Source organism: Mus caroli, chromosome 5 (assembly GCF_900094665.2).
Source record: "Mus caroli chromosome 5, CAROLI_EIJ_v1.1, whole genome shotgun sequence".
Taxonomy (NCBI): Eukaryota; Metazoa; Chordata; class Mammalia; order Rodentia; family Muridae; genus Mus; species Mus caroli.
In genome coordinates this window covers 106,240,248-106,258,508 of record NC_034574.1, presented here as the reverse complement: position 1 = coordinate 106,258,508, position 18,261 = coordinate 106,240,248, and the positions used below count along the sequence as shown (strand labels likewise).

The following is an 18,261-nucleotide window of genomic DNA, read 5'->3' as shown; positions in this document are numbered from 1 at the left end:
GTTTTAAAAATCTTTTGTGATCATATCTATTTTTTAAATTAGATTTATGGCCATTATGATAGGGATTGCCTGAGCCTTTTCCATCAAAATTGTCTCCTCCACCCATAGGTTTATAACCTGATTGTTGTTGTTCAATAAAACTTTTTTTGTAACCATCACATCAACAAAGACATTTAAACTGTTTAATAAAATTTAAAATGTCGCATAGTGATATATATATATATATAATTTTTAAAAGTTCCTTTTGCAATGTCAAAATAAAGTATCTTTTTAAAGAATGAAGCCCTAGATCATAGCCATAACTTTTAGAAGATAAAACGAAGTTCTAAGAGTGTAGCCATAATTTTAGAAAATGAAATCTATTTTTAATTTTTAAAAACAGTTTATTGAAACAACCCAGTGTTTCCAAAAAATCAATAGCAAGTGTCTTATTTTTCACATTACAACGCTTGGCTGCTAGCAAGAAAGGTTCTTGTATACCAACGCATGAAGGTGCAGCTATAATACCTCATTTATGAGACATTTTAAAATCCTGTCTTTTAAAATCTGGTTTCTAGGACAAAATATTATCCCAATTTAAAGGTATCTAGAGACCTTGGTTGGCTCACAACATGTGTCCTTGTCCAGGATAGCTTTAATCCTGAGTTGTTTTAAACCAACTTTCTGTTGCCAATATTATAGATTATTAACTATGTATTATAAATTATAAATTAATGTTTTAACCAACATATAGAACATGTTAATACCATAGATATAGAGATAGATAGGTAGATAGATAGATATTTTTTCTTTTTTTTTTTTTTAGATAGATATTTAAGACCAGCCAGAAATAAACATGCAGTGGCTATATTATATATCTATATATTTAAAACAGACAAACAAAACTTTATTTATTTATTTTAGCTGTAATTTCAAGGGAGGAGCATCTTGATACCTGTTGAATCCAATTCTCCCGGGCACAGAGGTTCTGTAGCAGGGTTAGCCATCAGCCTCCTTGCCAGAGAAACCGAGAGGCTGGTCATGTCCCTTCAAGAGTAGCCTGTGCTTGATCAAGCAGCCTCCTGCCTGGTGCCGTCTCTATTCATTACAGGAGCTGGGGGTTTTCTGCCCAGGCTGCAGATGCTGGGCTTTTAAGAGCAGCACCGGTTTAGACATCCCTGTTGTTGAGACTGAGTTCAGGGTGAAATGAACAGCAAGCAGGTAAGTTTGACCCATCTTTTAAAGTATGATACAGAGCGATAATCAGACTAGACTGAGGCTGGCATTCCCAGGACATCTCAGGCTGCAAACACATTAAATGAGCCCTCAGATGGCCAGTTTGGAACTCTGGCCGCTCAAGTTGGCAGAGCAACAGCGCAGAAGAGGTTAGAGTGCTGTGCTGCTCTCTCTCGCAGGCCTGGGAAAGGGTAAGGGCTTGAGCCATGGGGATGGCCTGGGTGTGCCTCGGAGACCCACAGAGAAAACTTTTTATCTCTTCTGTGAATTCAGGCAGTGGAAGAAGGCTATCTTTCCATAGCCATTTTTTTCTCTCTTGATACAAAACAGAGTAACAAACAATGAGATGAAACTACAGACATAAACGGACAAGGTGCCAAAGACAACCGATAGGGTTGAGGGAAGAAGGGGAAGAGAACCAGATGCCCCACCAAATGGACCCAGATGTTCCATGGTGCAGGAGTTAAAAGATAGCTCACAAAAAGGTGGTTAATTTTTCCAACCTTACAGTTAATCCTAGATTCTCAGCCAGGCACCTGAAGTCCTTGAAATGTAACTGGACTGGGTCCAGCAAGAATGGAGCCACCCGTTTGCCCCATCCTTAGGGATCAAACAGGAGCGTCCACATGAGGATGAAAATCATGAACAAAAACACACAGACAACCATAGAGCAATGTTCCCGGGAAAACCACAGAGTGTGAGTTTAATCATAAGACACAAGACACCAGCTCTATAATCTCTTCCCTTGCTTTCCTGCTCCAAGACAGGGTCTCATTGTGTAGCCCTGGCCATCCTGGAACTCACTTATGGTGACCCAGGCTGACCTTGAACCCACAGAAATCCACCTGCCTCTGCTTCCCTCAGTGCTAGGACTAAAGGTGTGCGCCAGCATGCCCGGCTTTATAACTCCTTAAAATGTCAGCGTAAGCCAGTTCTTTTCACTCAGTATTTCCATGGGAGCAACTATCTATCTCTGGCAACTCAGAAACAACGAGTCCCGCCTCCTTGTCTGTGGTCTGTGTCTTGCGTTTCTCTTTCTGCATGCCGCAGGCTCTCTCCTCATCTGTGGTTTGTGTTTCTGTTTATCTTTCTGCATCTTGCTGGCTCTCTCCATCTGTTTGTCCTTTTCCCCAATTCTCTCTGGCCGTGTCAGGGCATCTGCCTGTCTGAAATAGAGCTTTTCAGGTTGTATCCCCATGTTAGGGGCTGGAAGGGCAAGCACAGGAAACTGCTTGCTTTGTGACAGGAATTCTGAAGCTTGCAGGCCAGCACCCACGTGACAAGCCAGGGGTGGCCCCAGCCATGCCTGAATCGTCAGGACTGAGCTAGGCGGGGACAGGAGTATCACTCAGGCTTGGTGGCCACAGGCCTAGGTGAAAGACAGGAGTTCCACGGTCAGCAAGAGACACTGCCTCAAAAAGGACTAGACATGGTGATGGAGGGAGAGACCCAGTGCTGCGGTCCGGCCTCTACGTGCGCGGGTGGACACACACACACACACACACACACACACCAATAATAAGATAAAAACAGAATTCCAAAGTCAAATCCTCTTCAACATTTTCCTCTTACATTCTTTTGAACTTTGCCTCTCAGAACGCCCCTCGCTGGTAACTCACATAATGTTAGTCCTTTTCCCTCTGCCCTGGCTGCTGTCCCTATATCTGGCTGCTTTGCATTAAGTACTGCATGGTGTTTTTTACATGTTAGGAAAGATGGCGATCAAGGACAGTGTTATCCCACAGAGACACCTGGGCAGGGGCATTAACAATCTGGCAACTCTAGTCTACCACAAGATCCCTGGAGGGATGCTCTTCAAGGCCTCCAACCCTAGGAATAGGTCACCCCCACTCCCTGTGCATATAAGGGGCTCCAGTGTTCCTTAGTGTAGATTATTTTCCACGGGTGCACGGACCTAATTTCTCCATTATTCAGTTGCTGCCTGGTGGATGTGCAGCCGAAAACCAACTCTAACTGGCTGGAGAGATGGCTCAGTGTTAAGAGCACTGACTGCTCTTCCGAAGGTCCTGAGTTCAAATCCCAGCAACCACATAGTGGCTCACAACCATCTGTAATGAGCTCTGACGCCCTCTTCTGGTGCGTCTGAAGACAGCTACAGTGCATTTACATATAATAAAGAAATAAATCTAAACACAAAAAAACAAAACCTCAAACACCAGGCTTGTGTTCTTGGCTTTCCTTCTTCAGCTATGGGTCCAGTCAGTTCTTCCTCACGCCTCGCAGGCTCATCAATGTTACTGTGTTATAGCTTGTTTAACATTTAACGCTAAACTCACTGAGAGCGCTGATAGCAGTAATCCCTCAGTATCCACAGTTCCAGGATGTGGAACACAAAAGGTCTCCTTTGCAGAGCATCACACCTCCACATCACCTCAGCACACCCCCTCCCCGTGTGGCTGAACATGACAGCCAGTGTAACATACACAGAGGTGCTATCCTGTCTGATCAGGGAAGGGCAAGTTTGAGTGTGTTCTGGTACACACACAAAACCCTTTTAAACAGTTTGTGTATACTCACGTGAGTACGTGGCAGTGTGCATGTGTGGAAGTCGGGTTGTATGTACACGCGCCATAGTGCACGTGTGGCAGTTGGAGGACAAATTGTGGGGTCACTTCCCTCCTCCCACCAAAGGGGTCCTGGAGATTGAACTCAGGTTGTCAGTCTTGGCAGCAAGTACCTTCACCCATGGAGCCCTACCGCTGGGCCTGGACACAAATATCTTGACATTTTTAATTTCTGAGATAGGGTGAGGTCCAGAACCCACAGGTCTGGTGAGCCAACCGAATGTGTCCAGAACCATCTCTACAGTCAGAAAACCCTCATTCCTTAAGTCGTCATCGGATCATGTACATTCTTGACCTTTGTCACCCTGGGTGCCTGTCCCATGAGCCCAAAATGCCAGAGTCCTGGGGTCAGCAAAGCCACCTCTCAGAAAACTGAATGCCAGTTGCCATCTATGAAGACAAAGGTGCCAACGCCGTGAAGCAGCCCCGTGAGGTGAGTACGACAGTATTTCCCTGTGTCCCAGAAAGGCAAGGGTTTTCCTCATCAGGAGAGCAAGAGAGCTGACAGATGCACACACACACACACACACACACACACACACACACACACACACACACACAAGTTAGAGCAGTGACGTGAAGTTGAACCCTTGTGTGCAGCAAGCCAGAGAGCAGTATGACACAGACCCTAGACTGTGCCAGATTCCCGAGCTGATGAACCAAGTCAATGTCACTTTCTCAGCGGCGCCTCCTACAGTCTAAACTTGGGACTGACCTTTTCCAATCTGCCATGGAGTCGACTGTAGAACTGATACACACTAGCAAGTTCTGTAATCATTCTAATTACTTCATCCTAGAACATGGCAGATATGTTAGGATGCATCCAGAGCAACCCATTGCAAGAATGAGCACAGAGGTTCTACAACGATTTGCATTTGTTGGCCTAGAGATTCAACATTGGTTGGGGAAAAGCAGTCAAACAGCCCGGTTCATATTTATAGAAACAGAAGGGCATCTCACGTGGCTCAGTCGTATATGTGGGATTATTTCAATGGCCAGGAAGAGAAAGCTCTAACGCGGTGACTTCACCAGAAGGTGATGTGTTTTCCAAAATATCAGCAAATCCAGAAGTGGACACTAGCTACAGCGTCTGGTTCTCCTGGAACTCTTCCTGCCCCATGCCCAGCTGTGCCCTTTGACGGCCAGGGAGTCAGAGCATAGAATGGACCAGTACCAGTAACAAGGTTGTGTGATCTGCAGGCCTCTGCGTGAACAAGGAGGCATGAAGGGGACTGCCCCTGCATCTCATTGGGCAGAGCAGAGTTACGTGTTCCTGTTTAAACCAATCACTGAAGTCTGGGAAGCCGGCTCACTGGGTGAAACGCCTGCTGGTCAAACTTGAGAACCTCAGCACTTTCATAAAAAGCCCTGTGGGGCACCATGAACCTGTGATCTCCCTGCTGGTCAGGTTGAGAGAGGGGGGGGGGGAGGTCCCTAGGGCTGCTAGCCAATCAGTGAGCTCCAAGCTCCATGAGAGAACCTATCTCAAAAGTAATGAAAGGAACCTGGAGAGATGGCTCAGTGGTTAAGAGCACTGACTGCTTTTCCAGAGGACCTGGGTTATATTCCCAGTACCCCATGGCAGTCTGTAACTCTAGTTCCAGGGGATCACCGCCCTCTTCTGGCCTCTGTGGGTACTGCATGCACATGGTACACAGCCACACATGCAGGCTCACACCCCTACACATAAAATAAAAATAAATACTTTAAATTAAAATATAAGGTAAACAACTTGTTTTAAAGGTATCAAATGGATGAGAAGGGCACCTGACATGAATCACTGGCTCCCATAGACGTGCACATGAGCACATACAAATCAATAAGCAATAAACGAATAGACTGATAAATTAATGAACAGGCTAATTACTGGCAGAGGAAACAGGACCTGGTGATTGGCGGAGGCCAGTCAGAACCTGCCTAGAGTAGAAAGTGGCACACCTCTTTTGAAGCAGGTGCCCAAGACAGGAGGTACCAGGACAAACTCAATGTTTAGAAAGAAGGGTAAAGAGATTAATATTGCATGGTGACTGTATTAATCTGTGTTCTCTTGAGAAACAAAATAGACGAGGTGAGCATATGCACATGTATATAGGTGTATGCATGTATATGTATGCAATATGCAATATATATGTGTATACGCAACACACGAATATATGTGTATATAAACATATATATCATATACATATACACATACATATACATGCACATCGTATACATACATATCACATACATATACTTCATATACATATAGATAAACATATAATATACACATACACAAACATATATGTGTGTATACATAGCCACACTTTGGGATCCATCAGTGATGGGTTCCAGATGTGTTTACAAGTACCAAGTCCTCAGGTGTCCCTGTCCCTTACATGGTTGGCATCATACACATGTAGACTCCCTCCACATCCTCCTTTATATTTCTTGTCATCTCTACATGACCTAAAACACTTAAAGCAGTATAAATAGCATGTGATAGACGGTGGACACCACTGGTTAAGAAAAAAATGAGGCAACAGCTTGTCTGTGTTCAGCACAGAAGCAGCCATGGTCATTTCTTTTCTATCCACAATTGGTTAACTTCACTCTGGGAAACCTGCAGATGCAGAGGCTGACCCTGTGTGTGTGTGTGTGTGTGTGTGTGTGTGTGTGTGTGTGTACGCGTGCACACACACACACACACACACACACGCATGTTGTACATTCATGTACATGGGGAGCTGTGGAGGCTGAGATGTTCAAGCTTTGCAGCCAATGAACTGGAGAGCCAGGAAGGCAGGCATCTCAGCTCAGTGTCTGATAAGCTAGAGTCCATGAAACACCAAAATCCTGATTCAAACCCAATGAATAAAAAAAAAGTTCATTCGTGCAGGGCAGTGGTGGTGCTCGCCTTTAATCCCAGCACTTGGGAGGCAGAGGCAGGCAGATTTCTGAGTTCAAGGCTAGCCTGGTCTACAGAGTGAGTTCCAGGACAGACAGGACTACACAGAGAAACCTTGTCTCAAAAAAACAAAAAACGAAAAAAGTTCATTGGTCCCTGGCAAAGCGATTAGAGAGGACGGTCCCCATCCTCTGCCCTTTCCTTCCCCTGCAGGTCTCCAGCTGATTGCACAAGGCTAACCCACACTAAAGAAGGTGGTTGCTGCCCTTCCCTGTGGATTTTACTAACCATCTCACTCAGAACCACCCTTGCAGCACATTCCGAGGAATCTCCTGTCCGGGTGTCGCTTAGATTACCCATTGCAGCAGCGAGGCAAACTAAGTGGGGTTCCTTTGCACGGAGAACGCCTCGCTCAAGGATCGGGTCCCCTTTCTCTTTGTCGTGTGTCTTTGAGTGTTTTCTCTGGAGGATCCTTCGTGCAGTTGATTGGCAGTTTAAGTGGGACAACATAGGTAGCATTCAGCGTTGGCCTCATCAACAAGTCGCAGCCGTGGTTATCATCCTTACTGAGCTGTGAATTGTTGCAGGACAGCGACGAGCTAATTGCTGCATATCCAGCGCCTCTCCTTAGTCCTGCGCGCGATGCCCATTGTCGTCGTTAGAGGGCGCCGCAGGAACCCTACCAGAAGCACCGCCAGGCCCTGGCTGCAGGGTGAGCCAGCCCCATCACTGATCAACCCGGTGGGGATTCGCACGCAGCCTGGGAAAAGCCTCTAGGTTACAAGGAAGCTTTCCTAGCGCTTCTTAAGCCGCCATAGGGTGTGTGCTGGCCAGTGTTCCGTCAATGACACAAACCACAGTCATCAGAGAGGAGGGAACCTCAACTGAGAAGATGCCGCCATCTGTGTGTGTGTGTGTGTGTGTGGTGTGTGTGTGTGTGTGTGTGTGGTGTGTGTGTGTGGTGGGGGGCGCATTTTCTCAATTGGTGGGAGGACCGAGTTCACTGTGGAAGGTGCCATTTCTGGGCAAGCCAAAAAGCAGCACCCCTTCATGGCCTCTGCACAGCTCTAGCCTCCTGCCCTGACTTCCTTCAGTGACTACAACAGGGAAGTAGAAACCAAATAAGCCCTTTCTTTCCTCCTTAACTTGCTTTTGGGCATGGTGTTTTGTTTGTTTGTTCGTTTGTTTGTTTGTTTGTTTGGTTTTTCAAGACAGGATTTCTCTGTAGTCCTGGCTGTCCTGGAACTCACTCTGTAGACTAGGCTGGTCTCGAACTCAGAAATCCGCCTGCCTCTGCCTCCCAAGTGCTGCGCCACCACTGCCCAGCCAAGGGCATGGTGTTTTATCACAGCAATAGTAAACCTAAGTAGGACAGGGTTCAAGACGCCAGATTCAGCCCCAAGGCAATGGCTGGACTCAAATGCCCTGGAACTATGTGGTGTTTGAATATGCTTGACCCAGAAAGTGGCACTATTAAGAGGTATGGCCCTATTGGGGGGAGTATGTCACTGTGGGCATGGGCTTTGAGACCCTCCTCCTAGCTGCCCGAGTCAGTCTCCTCCAGCCTTCAGATGAAGATGCAGAACTCTCAGCTCCTCCTGCACCATGCCTGCCTGGATGCTGCCATGCTCTTGCCTTGACGATGATGGACTGAACCTCTGAACCTGTAAGCCAGCCCCAATTAAATGTTGTCCTTGTAACAGTCACCTTGAACGTGGTGTCTGTTCACAGTAATGGAAACTCTAATTAAGACTGAAGTTGGGGGGCTGGTGAGATGGCTCAGTGGGTAAGAGTACTGACTACACTTCCAAAGGTCCTGAGTTCAAATCCCAGCAACCACTTGGTGGCTCACAACCCTCCATTGAGATCCAATGCCCTCTTCTGGTGTGTCTGAAGACAGCTACAGTGTACTTACATATAATAAGTAAATAAATCTTTTTTAAAAATAAATAAATAAAAAGACTGAAGTTGGTAGCAGGGCTGAAGTATTGCTGTCATAGGCCTGACCATGCTTTTGTTTGGAAGAATGTGGGTTTGGGGACTTTGGGTTTGGAACGCCGTGGAATGCTTTAAGTGGGGCTTAATGGGCCAGCCTAGACAGAATTAACAATTAAGTCTCATAGAAACCCCAATTTAGACACAATCCTGTGATTCAGTCTTATGAAGAGCATTTTGAGCAAGCATAGCAAGCTTAAAAAGAAAAAAAGTCCAAAATGTGTGCTTCAAGTAATGAAGGGGCCCCAGGAAATGAAAGGGAGCCGAATCCTACGTTCAAGGAGATAAACGGATTAAGGGAGTGGTGATCTCAGGGCAAGATCCCACCCAGCTAAGCTTATTGTCTGCAGCTAATCAGCGGGTAGTATATTATTATGATGAGCTTATTGGTTTCACTTGGAGCTAAGGAGATATGACTGTGTGTCACACTGACCCGGGATGACACAAGCTTTGGGATCTAGGCGAAGGAAAGCTTAGGTCCAGGCATGGTGGACCATGACTTTGATCCCAGCATTCAGGAGATAGAGCCGTGCAAATCTCTTGAGCTCAAGGTGAGTTTACAGAGCAAGTTCCAGGATACCCAAGCATATTCAAACCACCATTAGAAACCATTTATATTAGAGGAAAACTTCCATGTTCTCTGAGAAGGTTTGAAGGGCGTGGTGAGAAACATCTGATTCTTCTTAACCTGCCCCGAGTGAGATGAGCCACCCGGTCCATGGCTTGAGCTATTGCTTGCTTGGTGTATGGACCTGAAGAAAACTCTCCCACATATTGGGCTTGACTTTCTTTGTGTGTGAGGCTCATGGGGGGCTGGAGGCTCGGTAAGTTTATGCAACCAGAGCTCTGGACGTAGTAAGTCCTCAATTATATTTGTCAAGTCCTTATTTCTCATTCTGTGGCATCCTGGAGACACTAAACACACCTCACTGGAGAGAGTGGGGGAGGAGAGAGTGTGTGTGGGGGGGAAGTATCGTGACAGAGACACTACTGCCACACACAAGAGGGGTTCTGGTATACACACACACACACACCCCAGAAGAGGTCATCGGATCTCATTACAGATAGTTGTGAGCCACCATGTGGTTGCTGGGATTTGAACTCCAGACCTCTGGAAGAGCAGTCAGTGCTCTTACCCGCTGAACCGTACAGATTCCTCTTCCCCAAGCATTCCCCAGCCTCCTCCTTTTCCTTCTTGCTCAGAGAGAAAACTCAGCAAGATGCCCCTTGTTCCACGGGACAGCCCTGGTCTCTGGTATCTCCCCTGCATCGACTCCACGTCCCTCTAGAACCTTCCAACGCTCTATCACACGCTCAGATGGTTTACTGTCTACCATCTGAGTGTCGAAGCAATGTGTCCATCTCCTTTCCTTCAAACTCCCAACCCTGGAACCGAGAGATCCTGGCTGAACCCTGGTTCCCAGTAGAGGGGAAGCAGCAAGTGAAGAAGAGGCAGACTTCTTCCAGATGGGGAGTCAGTGTATCTGATTAGAGTCTTAAAAGGGAGAAAGGGAGAAGAGAGGAGGAGTAAAAAGAGGAGGAAGAGGGGGGAGGGGAGGGGGCGGAGGGGGCGGAGGAAGGGAGTATATGAAACAGCAGCAGCTACCCCGTATGAAAGCTGGCCCTTTTTTTTTTTTTTTGTCTTGTCTATGATGAGAATTACACATCAAATATCTCGCTTGATCATCAGCTCATTCTAGAACTTATATCCACTTTATACAGGATGAGTCGAGTTTTATTGTGGCGGCAGGGTCTGGCTATGTCGCCCAGGTTGAGTCCCCTGCTTCAGTCTCTCCACTGATGAGTCGATAGGAGTGTGGCCCGTGCCTGGCTTTGCCTCGTTTCTAAATACGCGTGGATGGACACACGGGATGTGGAGCACGGTTCCGCATCTTAGGTCACCCTAGGCAACTTGGCAAGGCCTGTCGCTAACGCCTGGAGGAGGCTGGATGCGGATGCTCTGCTGTATGCTGTCCAGGAGGCGGCGCTGAGCTCTCGTGGGTGGGGTGGGCGGGATGTCAGGTTCTGACGTCTACATCCTGGGCTGTCATTCATCCCCTGCCGGTCCCGCCCCCTCGCGGCTGCAGCAGGGCGCGGAGCGGGGACGCGTCCGGGAACCGGGCACCGACCAGCTTGAGCCATGGCTTCGGTCCCTGCGGGTAAGCACGGGCGGGCAGCGGGAGGGCGGCCAGGCCCCGCGGCCTCGGTGCCGCTCACCGCGCTTCCCTGCTTGTCCCGCAGAGGCCGAGACCCGCCAGAGGCTGCTACGCACTGTGAAGAAGGAGGTAGGGGCTGCCACCCCAGGGTGACAGGGCCACCGCGGGCACCTGGCTGGCGGTGGCTGTGCATGGCTAACCAGGGCGGGGGCTGGGGAGGGGTCGCTGGAAAACGGGTGTTTCAGTGCGTGGGGCCCTCTGGGTGTAGGATCGGAAGGTGTCTAGGTGGGACCTCGCGGAGGGGCAGGTTCTCACTACTGTGGGTAGAGTAGGGTGATGCGGGGCTCCTCATTAGAGATGCGGAATATCCCCGGGGAAGATCAGGTTTTGGGAGGGGACAGGTTCAATTTTGGAACATGAAGCTATCCCCCAGCCCATGTCAGATACTCAGTCCTTGGAGCCACCTCTAGGTGCCAGGGACTTTGTGCAGGAGAACCTGTGACCTGGGCCAGGGTCACAGAGCAGGTGCCCTCCACTGATACATGGGATCAGACAGGAGTGGCTGCCTGCCTCCCCCCGGGATGAAGCAGCTGAGATCCTAGCCTTACCTCGGAGTTCACAGCCAGTGACATCCCAGGGCCATGGGAATTGGGAGAGTTTAGAAGGCTGAGGCGGCGTTTAGATGTCTGTGGGCCTGTGGTGTAGATGTATGTTGCCCAGGACATGTGCATATATGTATGTGCACCTGCCTGGAAATACCTAAGGATGATCTATATATTGTGTGTGCTTGTGCGAGTCTACGTATGTGTATTTGTGTGAATGGGTAAAATTGAGTATGTATGTGGTGTGGCATTGCCCTCCCATTTTGGCTCCGCCCTATCCTTCAGTCACCCCCCCACCCCCATTCCCGTCCCTGCTGCCTTGTCTTCATCCTGGGGTTCCTATCCCAAGTCCTTGCCTGGCTGTGAATCTGTGAGCCAGGCTGGAGTCTGTCCCTTGCTTCCTGAGCATGGAGGTGTGTGTATACCTGCTGTGTGTGTGTGTGTGTGTGTGTGTGTGTGTGTGTGTGTGTGTGTGTGTGTTAGGGGTGTCATTCAGGAGGGCCTCCCTTCCTGGTGGCAGCCACCTGGGCAGTTGGAGGCCCAGACCTGCTGCCAGTTCCTTCCTCCTCTTGGGGATCGTGGGTGTGTCCCTGCGTTTGTGTCTCTGTGTGTAGCACATTCCTTTTAAAGAACTAGCTCTGTGGATGACTGCAGATTCTAGAATTTTCCTTCGAGGTGATATGTAAGATGGATAGAAGGGGGTCCCTCAGAAAGGCCTAGAAGTCTTTACCTCCATCTTTGTAAAGACCTGTTTGAAGATACTATCCAGACCCCAACCCTGAAACCTCACACCCCTGCCCTTCGGGGAAAGGTCTCAGCCCTTAGGTTTAAAGCTGGAAGGTCGTGGTTTTTACCCAGCCCTGGCTGTAATGCTTGCTCCTCATGTCTGGAGCTGACCCCCACTTTATAAGGGAAATGGTTGACCAAATAGGATGTACAATGAAAGACAGGATCAGCAGACCCTGGGGAACCTAGGAAACATCCGTGTATGGCTGTGCCACATGGTCCCTCAGCGTTCATCTTTCCTAAGTCCTCTCTTTGTAAGATCACCCCTTCCCCATCTGCAGAGTGACGCATGCAGTCCCATGGCCCACACACATGTCCCTTGCTGGTTCCCCAGTCTAGCTTGGGTTCCTGGAATTGCTGTGGGGATATTGATCTCCACCCTATGTCCACAAGTCTGCTGGATTCCCTGCTTCTGGGGTACCACTAAGTTTGGAGTGAGCCACCTTCTTGGCTCAAGCCAGAGTAGAGTGGACAGGCAAGGACAGTTTCTTGCTGCTTTGTCAGATTACTAAAAGCTCCAAAGCTGGGAGCAGAAGTCAGGATTCCCAGTCACAAACTGCTCACAGATTCTAAATCTTGCATTTACGGAGGTCGGTCACCCAGAGGATCTGAGCTTCTTTGGGGTATTTTTGTGCTGCGTGCACTGCAGACATAGTAACCCTATGAAGATGGTTGATACAGAACTGGGGCTTACAGTAGGGGAGTGGCTTCTAACAGCATCCAGCCAAGAAGGGCCAGAGGTAGTATAATCACTCCCAGGTCCTCCAAGCTCCTGGGGTACAGGGGTGACGTGATTCCCATTACCCTACTGGGAATGGGGTGGCCAGAGGCAGGAAGCCATGTTTGAAGTGTACAGACCCAGTGCAGAACATGAGCAAGTCTGCCATCTGCAAACTCACAAGTAAGTCCCCTAAGCTTACCCTCTATGTACACTGCTTCCTCTGGCCACGTCTTTGGGTAATGAGCCACTCCTCCAATGTCAGATAGATATGGATAGGGAGAAATTTGCCTAAAAGTCTGATCAGCAAGTGCTGTCTTCTCTGTCTCTGAGTTCAGATGAGCCACACCCCTGTGTACCACAGTCTCCCTCTTCCTCCTGGAAGAGGTGACAAGGGACTTCCCTAGATAGCCAGACAGCTGTGCAAGCCTGCCCCAGAGCCTGCGGAGTTGGAAGCTCTGTCCAGAGGCAGCCTGAGGAGCTGTCAGGACCCAGGACCTGTCTAGTAGGTCAGGAAGGAGCCCCAAGTTCAACTAGAGCTGTAGTTGGAGAGCCAGAACGGAGACGTTCTGCTGGAAGAGGCAGAGGATGCAGGCAGACTCAGTAGTGACATGAGAAAGAGGAAGATTCTGGAAGGGACTCGAGGTCTTGCTTTACAAGACCATAACGCATGCCTCAGCACTGAACAAAAACACCTGTGAGCCTGCAGGACGAGACCATGGAGAACCATGAAAGCCGCAGCAGAGAGAAGGGACGCAGACGGCTGAGCTGCAGGGACACGTTGAACTTGAGGGTGCAGAGGCAGCTGGAGCAGAGAGGGGGAACCTGCTGGAAACAGAGGTGCCACACACACACACACACACACAAGGAACAAGAGGGGAACCATAGGAAGCTTGGGGAATGTGGAAGGTGGCAAGGAGTGGGTGCCACCCAAACCGATGGCTTGTGAACTGCACAGTCTCTCAGAGGCATCTGTCTTTATCTTTGCCCATGTCTGGGTGTCCATTTTTTTTTTCACAATAGGGATGAAGATGACTCAGAGGGCAGGATAAGCTATGTGCAGACATCCACCCTGTCACCTGACATCCACCCTGTCTGTCACCTGTGCTCCCCTGGGGTCCGGTCAGTGTCACAGGGAAGCTGTTTGCTCCAGCTAAAGCTCTCCCCTACCCCCATCTCTAAGCAGCCTCCTCTCTGGGAAATCTTCCCCTCCCTGCAGCCACCCCTTAATTTTGTTTTGGTTCCCAGAGCGAGCAGAGACTGGCTTCCCGTTGCCATGACAACAGCCATTAAAAGAGCCAGCCACGTGATCCAGGTTGATAACGGAAGCTAAGTGACTAACCGCCTTGTTTTCCTGCCTCTGGCTACTGCCAGGCCTCTTAATTGGAAAGGAGAAAGCGGGGGCCGGTGGGCAGCAGATGAGACCCCTGGAAGGAGTCAGTGCTAGGAGACAGAGCCTGTTGGGGAAGCCGTTGCTAGCACGGGGTAAGGGAGAGAGCAGGGAGCTGTCCTGGGAAGCCATCCTGCTGCTGCTGAGCCCACCCCATTCCCCAGCCCTGAAGTGGAGGAGGAGATGAAGGGGGATGTGCTAGGGAGGCTGAAGGAACGTGAGGGACCTGAGCTGTGTTACCATGGAGACGCTCGGGCTTCACTTGAACCAGACAGCTCTAATGTAGGACTGGGGACAGCTTGGCCACCTCAAAGCAGCTGCCAGATAGCACACAGGTCACCGCGCATGGCTCGAATCGCACACGGGGGTTAATATGTCTTCTGTGTACATGTGAAGCTCTGCCCCCAGGGGACATCTGGTGTGTCTGGAAACATTTTGGTTGCGACAGCGGTGTGTGTTCCCAGCATCTTTAGGAAGAATCCAGGGGTACCGCTTAACATCTTGTGGTATACGAGATACCCCCATGTGCCAGCATCATTACACTACCTACCACCCTTCACCACCATCACTACGACTATCTCCACCACCCCCACAATCTACACCCCCCTTCCACCATCACCAGCACCACTACAATTACCATCACCACCATCATCATAATCACCACCATCATCATCATCACCATGACTACCATTACCACAGCCCTGACCACTATCATGAACATGACCAGCCCTGACCACTTCACCACCACCTCTCTATAATCCGTCCACCAACAAAGACTCCTGCCTAGAACAGGACTTCTGATCCTTTCTTCCCCTGCCTTTCTGTTCTTCCATCCACAAATGTTTATTGAGCATCCCTGGGGTGTGACCCTGTTCAGGAAGCTGCAGCTTGGGAAATTACGCTCTCACTGAACAGTTTAGCAGGGACACGGATGAGAATGTGAACCATGGGGCTGAGGAGGCAGTAAATTGCTTCCTATTGCTAGCGTCAGGGTCTGGGTTTAAATCCCAGGTATTTGGGTAAAACCTGGGCACAGCAAGACACATGTGTAACCCCAGCACTGGGAGGGCAGAGTCAGGATGATCCCAGAGCTCCTGGACAGACACCGTAGCCAATCGGTGAGTTCCATGTTTAGTGGAGGATCCTAGTTCAAGGAATAAGATGAAAAATGACTGGGGAAGAGTACAGACATCAACTTTCAGCCTCCATGTGTATACATGCACACCCACACATACATACATACATGCATACATACATATACTAGATATATACATATATACAATATATAGATATATGTGCATATACATGTATATACATACATGTATGTTTTTACATATATGTGTATCTATGTGTGTATCTATGTGTATATACATGTGTGTATGTATATGTACATATCTGTATGCATGTATACATATACATACACATACATGCACACAATATAAACATTTGTGTGTAATATATATGTGTGTATCTATGTATAAATGTAAGCATATACATACACATACATAATATAAACATTTGTGTATATATGCATATGTGTATGTATACACATTTATGTATAAATGTGTACATATATACACATACATCTACATAATATAAACATTTGTGTGCAACATATGTGTATATACATACATGTATATGTATATATATACATACATGTGTATAAATGTATACATATACATTCATATACACAATATCAACATATTTGTGTGTATATAATCGATGTATAGATATGTACATATACATACACCTACATGTATACATATAACCATAAACATATGGATGGTGCTCAGTGCTATGAGGGAAAACAAGGCAGAGGAGAGATGGAAGGGAGGGCTGGTCAGAGAGGTCAGGGATGGCCTCTGTGATGGGGCAGTCTTTGTGCAGAGAGAGGGGTCACTATTGATGTCTTCCATTGAGTCTCCAGCATGTGCAGAGTCCTTGAGTTGGGAGGAGGTCAGTGGGGCTGGAGCAGAGCGAACAAGAGTGAAGATGAACTCAGAGGAAGGCTGGGGGCTCATCATGCCTGCGGCCAAGGGAGACTTGATGCTCAGTCTGAGCTGAGAGCCATGGTGGAATTGTGAGCCCCAGAGGGACATGAAGGTATTATAGAGAGAGGGCAGTGTGGGGCAGGGGGAAGGCCTCCATACCAGAGGAAGCTCGGACTCATGTTCCCCCTCCTGTCTGTCCATCTGTCTGTATGTCTGTCTCTGCCTCTCTCTCTCTCTCTCTCTCTCTCTCTCTCTCTCTCTCTCTCTCTCTCTTTCCTTCACTGTGTAGCCCTGGCTATCCTGGATCTCATGCTGTAGACCAGACTGGTCTTGAACTCACAGATATCCACCTGCCTCCCAAGTACTAGGGTTAAAGGCGTGCGCCACTGTGTTCAGCTTTCTGTCTCATTCTTTGTGAGCTCTTTTGTTAATGAGCTGGGAGCTGCTCTCACTCCTCCTGTTGTGTGGAGCAGAGGCTCTGAAACTGCTTGCCCTGAGTGGGTGTGAACGTGCGATGTGTGTGCATGTGTGTGTCCTGTCTGAGGCACTCAGAGAACAGAACTCCATGGCTCAGGGTTCTGCTAAATGTATTTGATGTAGATTAGCAGAAAGGTCAGGACTGCTTTCTCCCCAGTGCCAGCATTTGCTGGCTACAGAACCTGGTAAAAGGGAGGAAAGGCTAAAAATGAATGCCTTAGTTCAGGCATTTGGGGCGATCAGATTCCGGTATGCTCGTATGTGAATGTTAGCGAGAGATGTGAGAAAGCCGGAGCCCTCATCAGCCTCTGCTGCTGCTGTTCTGTAAGGAGCCAGTTTGCCCCATCTCTTCTTCCTGCTTCCTAGGCGAGTGAGGTTGGCCAGCCGAAGACCTCTGAGCATCCTAATTGGCTGGCACCCCGCTCAGAAAGCCCACTAGTACCTCTTTATGCAGCTCGGAATTGGCCATGTCTGTGTTTAAGATGTAACAAGAGCAGCTGATTAGTCTCCGTGGGAACAAGCAATAACAAGGATAATACTTTAAATGAGTACTTTTTTTTTTTTTTAAGTCAAAGCAAAATCCCATGAAGAATACAGACTCAATACTGGAAAGGTAGAGTCCGTGTGATAGAGTTCTCCTCCATCCTGGATCAGGACACCCCGTTCTCCCCAGCCCATGTGCCCCTTTCGGCTGAGCATCAGCCTTCTTGTGTCCCACTTGGACATTTTGTGATGGCTGTGCTTTTTTGCATCAGCCCCTGTGTGTTCTTCCTTCCGAGGTATATTCTCACGTGTGTCTCACATGTGGTGTTTGTCATGAACTCTGGTGTCAACAAGCAAGCCCTTTCTTGTTTGTATTAATGTGTGAGTACACTATAGCGGTGTTTAGACACACCAGAAAAGGGCATCAGATCCCATTCCAAATGGTTGTGAGCCACCATGTGGTTGCTGGGAATTGAACTTGGGACCTCTGGAAGAGCAGTCAGTGCTCTTAACCGCTGAGCCATCTCTCCAGCCCCCCTCCCCTTTTAAGTTTTAATTTCTTTTTTCTCTTTTGCTTTTAAACTTATTTATTTTATGTATGACTGTAGCTGTCTTCAGACATACCAGAAGAGGGCGTCAGATCCCATTACAGATGGTTGTGAGCCACCATGTGGTTGCTGGGAATTGAACTCGGGACCTCTGGAAGAGCAGTCAGTGCTCTTAACCTCTGAGCCATCTCTCCCATGTAGTGACAGCACTGTCCCTACTGTCCCAAAACCCACTGTCCTCTCTTAGAAGTTGAGTCAGAATAGCTGAGCCTTTGGCAGGTCGTGTCCCTGTTCTGGGGTGGACAGCAGGGTCTTTCTTCTAGCTCTGTTTTCTTGTCAGTCCACAGGAGATAGTGTTCGGCCTGAGGAAGAAACCAGGCTCACTGGGCATGCACCTCCACCCCCACCGCTGCTGTTGTGTTCCCATT

General features: G+C 48.5%; 1 protein-coding gene across 2 annotated transcripts in view; it reads left to right on the top strand.

The window, feature by feature from the left end:
- The first annotated feature begins 10,749 nt into the window (after positions 1–10,749).
- The window catches only part of Sgsm1 (small G protein signaling modulator 1), a 68,238-nt gene continuing 60,726 nt past the window's right edge, over positions 10,750–18,261 (top strand). For both annotated transcript variants that reach the window (XM_029477921.1, XM_021162349.2), the window contains exons 1-2: positions 10,750–10,841; positions 10,924–10,967. In XM_029477921.1, the coding sequence (XP_029333781.1) occupies positions 10,823–10,841; positions 10,924–10,967 (63 nt within the window). In that variant the 5' untranslated portion in view covers positions 10,750–10,822. The remainder of the gene's footprint in view (positions 10,842–10,923; positions 10,968–18,261) is intronic.